The following is a 10045-nucleotide window of genomic DNA, read 5'->3' on the forward strand; positions in this document are numbered from 1 at the left end:
TTTTTACATTTTTCTCGTGATTTTACTAATGATCAAGAGTTTCTAAAACGAGTCTGATACATCATAGAAACTCACGATTGATTCCAAAGTGTGGATAAATTCATCCTCTACGAGCTCAGCTGCCTAAAATCCATCCTAAATCACTCTGGCATATCATAGAACTACCAAAACTGTTGATATGAGAAAAATATCTACAATTTCCGGATTTTTTTCAACAATCAAATCTCACTTTACAAACATATTTTTCCATGAATCGTTTACAGCAGATGAAAGAGAAGATGCGTTTGCACATTTCATAATCAAGTAATGATTTTTATAATATGGGGTTACAGAGATACATAGCTTTGAATATAGAAATCGGCCATTTTTTGAGTATTGGAATGGGCTTAAGTACTCTCAACAGTAAATTTTCCATTTTTGAACCAAATTTGACTTATGCTGCATGATTTTGGACCGCCTTGGCGAGCCGAGAAGAATGAAGTGTAGTACGATGAAATATGAGCATTGTGTCAAAAGTTATGAGTGTTTGAAATTTTGATCCTTTAGGTGTCCTTAAGCGCGCCTCTCCACTAGGAAATACTGGAATGAATTGCATCTAGAGGGTGATTCTCATAGAACATGATCCCATGAACTTATGTCATTGTGCAAAATATCAATGTGAGAACAATGTACTTGGTGATGATGGTTAAAGCTGAAAATCACGTGTTTTTCACAATACAAGGAGCATTGTTGTCAGGTGTACCAGGAAATCTATTTGAGATAGAGCGCTCTCCCTGATCTCAGATTGTAGAGCACAAAAATACGCCCAGAGGTATTTTGAATGTTAACAATCGGAAGATATTGTTGATCAAAAACTTGAATTCATCAAAATTGATTTTTCCTTCAATTTTCACCCATTTTTGAAAAATCATAACTCAGTACTCATTGGAGATAGAGAGTTCCGAATGATCTCATTTCATTCAGAATTTCATGATCTAGGAAAAATCGATAGTAATTTTTCCTGTCCGATTACGAGATTTGGCAAAAATAGCTGAAAACTGGAAAATGAGCTGAAAATACGAGGTTTTTGGGCCTTTCTGTATCTAGCACAAGGGAATTTTGCATGAAGAAATTGGTTCTGGACTTCTCTCCTGTACCCAGATAATATATTAAAAATCCAGAACTACAATATAAATTGCATGCAACCCCTTTTTTATGTCTATATTGACTGGACTATAAGAAGCCCTACTGTGATGTAGCAATATTGGAAATGTTGAGGTACAGTTCAGATTTGACATTCTTCTTTAAACTGAAAGACTGAAAATTAGGTTGTAGGTTGAACTTATAAGATTGAGGTGTTTTTTGGGGTTTTAAAGTGGCAACTCTTTAATCAATATCAATATCCAGGTCTGAAGTGAGTTTGATTCAATTCAACAAGCAGCAAAAACACTGATAATAATGAATTATTCATCCACTCATATTTTGTTGAGTACATTTTTCGTATAAGTCATTTTTTGTCTATCACCCTTTCGGGCAATTCAAATATTGAATTTTCTCTTTATCTCTGTACTGGCCATACAAAACTCCCTGAAAATGGTCTCATTTGAAACTATATATAAAATCAACAAACTTACAAAAATTGATACGATTCATCTAAAAATACTTCTCTCAATACGTTTTTTATAAAAATTTGATCACTTATATCAAATAAATACACAAAGATATCCACCAATGCCATCGACGCTCATGAAGTAAAAACATAATTTCGGAGGCAGTTTCCAATTATGCATTTCCTGTTCCTTTTTATTTTTAAAGGACTAGGTTCACCGGTCAGCGTTCACTAACGTTTTTCACGTGCTTGTGTACATTTATTTTAATATTATCTTTTCTTCATAAACATCAAATATTATTGATTTCAGTTTAAAATGAAGAAGCAAGTATCTCTCCCTAGTATAGTGAAGACAAAAGTGAATAGTAAAGTGAAGGATAAACTATTTAAAAAGAAGATATTTCGCTTGGTGAGTAGTAAACATGCAACATGAAGTACCGTAGCATGGCTGCTGATGTATAATTTTCAAGTTTTTTTTCTTGATTAAATTACTTTTTTTATAATATCAAGCTAGGTTTTAATTATGCAAAAATTCTTTATATAGTGGGTACATTTTTACTTTGTCTGAACTGGTGATCATTGATCAACACTTGAAATATTTATATCCTATCAAGTTTCAGTATATTTCTTTCATTTTTAGTTATTTACAGATTCAAGTCTGAGTTATTAATTTTATAGTTGGCTAGCTCACTTAGTTATTAGTTATTTAAGTCTAATAGCATCGATACAGAAATTGAAGTAAGTTAAATTAAAGCATGCAATGACAGCTCATCCAGTTCCTAGCCTACCATGACTATTTTTAAGGTCACTCATCTCTAAGGGCCGGTTTCCAAGCACGGGATTTAGCTAAGTTTTAGATTTTAACTGGCTTTAAACTCTGGAGTCAGAAAATTGACTTTCGGAGTCAAAGCGTTAACGTAGTCAAGGACTTAATAGACTCAGGAGTTCACGAGAGATCACGTTAGACCCTGGTGTTTATAATTTCGCTTTCTGAGTGAAGGGCTTATAAGTCCAGGAATTGAATTAGATTCTCGCCTCTTTCCGAGTCAAGGATTTATCAAAAATCGTTAAGTCCAGGACTCAAAACAGCGTGACTTTATACCCTCGACTGTGGTAGGGTTTGAATTCAAATTCTAGACTTGACTGAGCAAACACAATTCAGTTATTGTTTTGGAGTAGATAAAAAGTCGAATAAATGTCATGAAATAACTAAATTATTTGGATTAATCCATCTAAATTTATAATTTATAGTTTGCAAGTTTATTTTGGAATAACATTGTATTAGAATTATGGTATTTGAGTATTAAACGGAGGCCACTATTACGAAACGCGCCGCGGCACTTATAGAAGGTTAAATTGTTATAGATGTTGTAGTAGAACTATTCTAGTATTGTTGTGAGTCGAGCGTTATCAGATGGGTCATGTGTCTACTCGCAAAATCCCCTCCAAGTAGGCCAAGGTCAGGGTCGTTGACCGAGCGCGCGCCATTCCCTGTCATCGCCTGTCACTGTGTCTGGTCAGTGTACTGATAGGTACAGGTTAGGTGGCCTCCGTTTAATACTCAAGTACCGAATTATGCTTAAAAAACTAACCTTATTCATGTCTGTGACATAACCTAAAATGTTCAAAAAAAATAATAGGCTACTAGGATTTGCCTTGGAATTTATATTCCAATCTGAATGTTATTAATCAATGTCATATTCAACATATTAATAATAACCTATAACAATAATAAATCATTATTCCATGTTTTTTCAAAACAAATACGTTTTTAAACTCAATAGCCAAATGAGATTTTTATTCCAAAATCAATGATTAGGATTAATGATCAATAATAGCATAACGTTAAATGAAATGTTTATTCATTCATCTTTCATAAAGTTGGGTTTTGCTTCAAATAGGCCTACAAAGAAATCGAAACGTATTTTCATTTTTACAAGATAATTTGGAGAGCATGCTCATTTGAATTATCCTGCTGCAATTAGCTGTTTTCATTTTGCTATAATGCCAAAAATACAACAGCAAACTATTGTGAATTTCCCTCATGTTTACTGCATTAAAGTCCTGGACTGAAATAAGTCGAGAACTTAATAGACCCCGGAGATTAGAAGATAAAATCGTGACTCAGAAAGTCGATTTAGATTCAAGGGCTTATCTAAGTCCTGGACTCTGTAAGTCCAGAACTTAGGCCTATAGATCTCGAGCTTGGAAACCGGCCCTTGAAGTACTGTGTTATAGCAAATGTCGAAGCAGTTCCAGCTACAATATAATATTATAGAAACGTATTTTCATATGGTGACTCCAGACCAAAAGGAGAAGAATCAATTTATTAGCTACTTAACTACTTTGAGTTGTTTTTAGCACTTCAATTAAGTGTAAATGTCATCTAGGTTATATTGCCACCTACTTAGATTAACCCTCAATTACACTCTAAGCGGCATAGCATACCGCACTTCTGCATATTTGTACTTTTAAGGTGGCTGCAATGGCTGCCATTTTTCAATAAAAAATTAAATTCGTATGGCTTTTGTTGGTGGGGAGTCCCTTGCGGGAAGGTCCCACCGCCTGAAGGTAACAAGTTTCTAAGACTAATTTTAAGTTTTAAGGTAAAATAGTTGCCTTACATCCTGTTTTTTTTCTTTGCTTAGGCCTACTTCAATATAAATTTTCCTTTTTGGTCTAATATTTATTTCATATTAGACAAAATTATTCTCTTTTTCTCTTATATTATAACTTATATCTTGTATAGTGCTCTCAAGTCTTTCAACGAAGCTATCTGCGCTTATTGACACCATGCATCTTTCTACAACATCTGCAAGCTTTTTATGCAACTATTGTGAGACTAACCTGTCTTTCCCATTCCTTGTCAATAATAGCAATGCCTCACTTTCAAACAATGCTTACAGTCTGAAGTAAATGTTACCATAGTAATAAAACGCCTCTTGAAATCTTTGACGCACAAAACTAAAAATTTTATTGTACTTCTATAAATTTTTTCCGGCAATATTGTATTTTTTCCTTTTAATGATGTCTTGAAAGAGTTTATGGATTTTTCCAAGTTTTGTATGTTTGAACTTATTTTGATCAACTTATTAAGCAATGTTCATTGCTTGAATAGTATCAATGTTTTTTTTTATTTTATTTTATCTTCGGCACTGCCTCAGTACCAGACCTCTCGTTTTTATTTTATAATTTTCTTCCACAGTTGCACAAGAAGAGAGAACTGAAACAGTTAGTCAAAAATCGAGGAGTTGTACACATCAATCACATTCCACACGGATTCTATGAGGAAGAACTTTTCAAATACTTCTCTCAATTTGGTGTCGTTACAGCTGTCAAGGTCCCACGCAGCAATAAGGTATAGTAAATTCAACAAATATGAATTTTGTAATATTTATTCACTAAAGAATTTAAGAATACTTTTTCACCTATTGTACTCCCAGCAAATTGAAGTTTATCAACTACGATACCTACTACAATATTCGCTTCAATATTTTTCCTACCTTGATTCACAACATGGTAATCTTTCGATTCATCTATTGCTTATCTTCAATATTCCTGTAAAATAAATATTGTATTCTGTTACTTATTATAAAAATTGTTAAATTCATGTGAAACTTGATTATCCAAACGACAGTGCTTTTCTTAACCACCAAATCCTTTTGTTTCGCTCTCACCAATATCCCATTGTTTTTTTCAGTTTTTTCAATAATAGTTGAACGATGAAATTCAATATATCTGTTATAAAGAACAATTCTCTACAGTTAAATTGAAATTACTCCCAGATTTTACTCGAATCAAGTGAATCTTCATAAGATGTATTTTAAGCATTTTTATAGAATATTGTCTTGTAACTTTCATAAATACTTTACTGCCATCAACTCGAAAAAGAAAACAAATATTCTCATAATACCTTATGTTTCTAGGACAAGTTTTTTAATTTGTAATCATATAAGCTTCAGTTGCTTCAAAACTTGGTAGTCTTCTTAGATGAGTATCATAATGATAACATGATAACTCGATTCAAATATAATTTATTTGAAAATGATTGCACTCGTTTTCAGACTGGGAACGCGAAAGGATGCGCGTTTGTTGAATTCGATGACAAAGATGTGGCGCAGGTAGCGGCCGATGCCATGAACAACTATCTTATGTACGATTGTCTTCTCAAAAGTAAGTATAATTGTAATTTCATGATAGTACATTTATTTTCATCTTGATAAGCTGGCCGATTTGGCTTGAGACCTGCTTTTTCATTATTTTAGAAAGAGAATAACATTGTTTTTCATGAGTGATCACACATTCGCTGACTGCAATATTGAGTGAACACTGCTGTACAAACCAATAGTACTATTTTCTGTCTATGGTCTCATTGCATGTTAAAATACTAACAATATATTTTAATACTTTTTAAATTCAACAATCAGCTGGCTACTGGTATTATTAGTTTGTAATATGTCATGCAACCGGGCCCTGGAGAACAGAAATTGATTACAAATCGGGGATTTAGTAAAAAATGAACGCTTTGGTGTAATGTCCAAGTGCAAATCAGGTAAAGCCGGGTTCGATTCCCGCTTGTTCAAATACTTTTCTAAAGTAACATTCATCGATTTTGCATCTAACGTTCACTGTTTCAGGGCCGGTTTCCGAGCTCGGGATTTAGCTAAGTTCTAGACTTTGAACAGCTGGAGTCAGAAAATTGGCTTTCCGAAACGGGGCCACGTTTAGTCCACGTTAAAATTTAATTTCGAAAACTATAAAATTGAACACAAAATAAAGAGAAAATAGTGTAAAATTTCAGCTATTTTGAATTATTTAGGAATATATTTCATTTCATCAAGGAAAAACTTTTCCAATTATAGAAATGAGATAATAAATATCATCATAAAATTAATTACTACGCCCCGTTTCAGAAAGCGAATTTTCTGACTGCAGCTATTAAAAGTCAAGAGCTTAGCTGAATCCCATGCTCGGAAACCGGCCCTTGGTGAAAATTATGTTCTGGTAGATATCCATACTTGACTTTCAACTGTTAAACCACTTATTTATTTAGAAAAAATGGTTACAATAATAATATAGTCCGGCCTCCGTAAGAAGTGACACGGGACTCAATACTTTGATAATTTTGGCTGTACCAAAATATTAAAATTTATTATAATTTACTTGTGTCTTATGTATCTTGTATTTTGGCGAAATAAATAGCTATGAAAAAATAAAATATTTCTCTTCATAGCACAAGACAGGTTGTAGGGGAACCCACTTTTACTGAATATCCTATTCCAATGAAGATGGGCCTCTTAGGTTTGACTTGGAATAGATCTCTGTTAGGGTACAAAGACACTGAAGGCGGAGCGGAGCGTGGCGTGGCGTGGTCAGAGCGTTCATGATACACACAGGAAGCGTCTGAGCGTCAAGCGTCAAGGGCCTAGAAGAGTAGAGTAGAGTAGAAGAGAACAAGAGTAGACTAGACTGGCACTTGCACTGTGACGCTACGCTCCGTGAATAGACGCTTCCAGTGTGATGCGTCTTATTACTTAACATGATATTGTTCACGACGCTCCTCAATGCCACACTGCGCTCCGCCTTCAGTGTGTTTGTACCCTTGATGTTCCTTCACATTCATACTGTAACTCTCATTTCATTTAGTTTTTCTTTAAAGCTTCGACTTATGATTATTAATTCCAAATATGATTTATTTATTCATAAATTTAACTAATTAATTCAAATGTATTACATTATTTACTAATTTTTTCAATTATAAAAGAGACCTTTTATTATGAAACAAATCCAGCAACTAAAAAAAAATCGGAAACTGATGTACCTATATTTGCTGATTTTCTCAACTAATATTCAATATTTATGAAATGTAAATGAGCCCCTCATAAATTAGAATTCGTTTTAATCGTTGTTGATTTTCTCATAAATATTATCTTTTTTCCATAGCTAAGTACATCGCCCCCGACGGACAGAAGCCGACAGCATTTAACAGAAGTGGCAAGCCCTGGGTGAATGGAAGCCCGACGTCTGCGGCCGATATGAGACGAAAAGAAGACAGAAGGAATAAGGAGAAGCCGGTCAATGATTTCGAGGCTTTTGCCAAGAAAACAAGGAGTTCTGTGGCCAGATTGCACAGGAAGCTAACCTCCAGGGCCGGAGTCGACTATGAGTTTCAGGTCAGTTGCTATTATCATTCAACAAATTGTAATATCAGAAAATTGTAATATTCCAAGGTGATTTAAATGATTTTATCTCGGCTTTTTTACAATCCTTACACTACATTGACAAGCTCGACATCAAAATTCAATATATTTACAATATTTTATTAACCTGACAACGGTCTCATGACCAGACTTTTCTTTGACTACCTATGTATTTGTGTGCGTCCATATATGCCATACGCTAATAATAATAAAAATCATTCCATAGATGGAAATTAATGAGAAATTGCATTTATTCAAATGGTAATTAATGAATAATAATTATTATTAAACCAAAATCCAAATTAAATGCTATAAATCACCCCGGAGGCGTCTGCTACTGCAAATATTGACAACAGGGTAACAGCTAGATGGAAAGTCGATGAGAGCTACTATCCAAAAATTTGCCAGTCTGGGAATCGAACCTGGTACCTCCTAATTGTTGCTAGTCAGGAATGCTTACTCTTTCACCAAACTGACAAACACTGGATAGATAGATAGATAGATAGATAGATAGATAGATAGATAGATAGATAGATAGATAGATGATTTATTTGAACAAAGCAAATACATAATAATGCACAAAAGCATTTCACAATGTCTTTCATAAGAATAAGTGTACAATATCAAAAACTTTATTTTACAAAAATCATCATAGACTTGGCAGAAGCTGTCAGTCGAGTTGTTTACTCTATAATACACTTTCAATAACTACCTTATCTGAGTTTTGACCTTCGTCTTGCTAATCAATTTTATTCTTCAATTCGATTCTCAACACAGACCAGATTTAGGCATACGGTATTTTTCACAGCTTAGATAACCAAACTATAACAGTATCGCTGCATCGATTCTTATCTCATCACCAGAAATGAAAAGTTCTACAACACGGATTCGTCTAGCCGAAAGAAAGTCTCGATTTTATTTTATCTTTCTCAACTACTGTTTTTATTCCCATCTATCCTGTCATGGTCAATTTGATTACCTCAATACTACACTAATACTATTTCACTAACAGGGATAAATTATTGTCATGTACACTAAGAAAATTTTGTTTGATTTAGATAATGTTCATAGCAAAATAGTATGTTTTACATAAAAAATAATAATTATAATGCAATTTCTTGTTCAAATCAAACATTATCAGCTGACTTGAGTGGAAGAACATATTTAATCTAGTCTGACCATTCAACTGACAAGAAAATTAAGTTTCAAGACCCTAAATAAAAGTAATTTTCTAGTATTTAAAAGAAACTATGCAATCTTAGCTGTTGAATTTACTCACCAACCATTCCCTATAACGCAGAGCATCCCTAAGATACCCATCAAGGTTGTACCAATACCAATGTCTACCATTCAAATAACTAATTATTGTATCTTCACTCATATATGTGTAACGAAACCACGCCTGTCTTATCGCCCCTAGTACTTTACACTTACCCATGAAGTGGACCAATCTCTCAGGCTCTCTACTGTTACATAAGAAACATATATGCCTATTCTCCCTATCTGGTCTGAAGTTTAGCGGCAGAATGGAAGCTCTAGCTCTAAAAATTATATTTTTATGAAACTCCTCTTGTAAGAGTCTTTCAAATACGTGCGATCTCCTAAGTCTACCAGTAAAGAAGAGTACATACTATGATATACTGATCAGCTCGCTCTCTCCATGCAATACAAGTTCTCTGCTTCACTTCTAGCAGCATTTGATTCATGCAATTCACCATCTGTCCACTTGAATTGTGCTATCAGACCATTCTATGGTTATATCATAGCGCTGACAGAGACTTAGCCAAACCTTATACCAACCGCATTTCCTGACAAAGAATTTATACACTATTCTACGTGGATATCGACTCTATGGCATATTGAATACTTTATTAAATATAATTCATATGAATTCTCAAAGTGTAGATCCATATCAGGTCCTTACCGCACTCTAAATAGATCATATAGTCAGGGGTATTCTTGGGAAGGCCAAATAATCTTTTAATGAAATATTTTTTATTTTTTTCTACTCGGTCACTATGCAAGTAGCTCCACACTTGCGATGCATATGTCACTGTAGACTCACATGCCGCACTAAAAACATGCCACTTGGCTGAAAGGGGAACTGTCTCATTCTGGATTAGGCTTCTCCACATACTAATAATACCATATCTCTCCGCTGTTTTCCTATCATCCCAATGCCTTTTTAGTGACAGGGAGGACGTGAATATTGCCCCCAAATATTTATACTGATTAACAACCTCCACAACCTTATCTC

General features: G+C 34.1%; 1 protein-coding gene across 1 annotated transcript; it reads left to right on the forward strand.

Annotated features, from left to right (window-relative positions):
- Positions 1-1779: 1779 nt before the first annotated feature.
- LOC120355614 (MKI67 FHA domain-interacting nucleolar phosphoprotein-like) lies at positions 1780-7824 on the forward strand. The gene is made up of 4 exons (XM_039444202.1): positions 1780-1997; positions 4794-4946; positions 5653-5761; positions 7532-7824. The coding sequence occupies exons 1-4, from the start codon at positions 1905-1907 to the stop codon at positions 7807-7809; spliced, it is 633 nt and encodes a 210-aa protein (XP_039300136.1). The 5' UTR covers positions 1780-1904; the 3' UTR covers positions 7810-7824.
- Positions 7825-10045: the final 2221 nt, after the last annotated feature.

The sequence above is a fragment of the Nilaparvata lugens genome, unplaced genomic scaffold (genome assembly GCF_014356525.2).
Source record: "Nilaparvata lugens isolate BPH unplaced genomic scaffold, ASM1435652v1 scaffold3552, whole genome shotgun sequence".
Classification (NCBI taxonomy): Eukaryota; Metazoa; Arthropoda; class Insecta; order Hemiptera; family Delphacidae; genus Nilaparvata; species Nilaparvata lugens.

Bases quoted from the DNA above. Each gene is read 5' to 3' on its own strand.
- LOC120355614 (XM_039444202.1), top strand. From the start codon at position 1,905: ATGAAGAAGCAAGTATCTCTCCCTAGTATAGTGAAGACAAAAGTGAAT. The intron at 1,998-4,793 runs GTGAGTAGTAAA...TTTCTTCCACAG, and splicing joins AAAAGAAGATATTTCGCTTG to TTGCACAAGAAGAGAGAACT. The intron at 5,762-7,531 runs GTAAGTATAATT...TTTTTTCCATAG, and splicing joins GTACGATTGTCTTCTCAAAA to CTAAGTACATCGCCCCCGAC.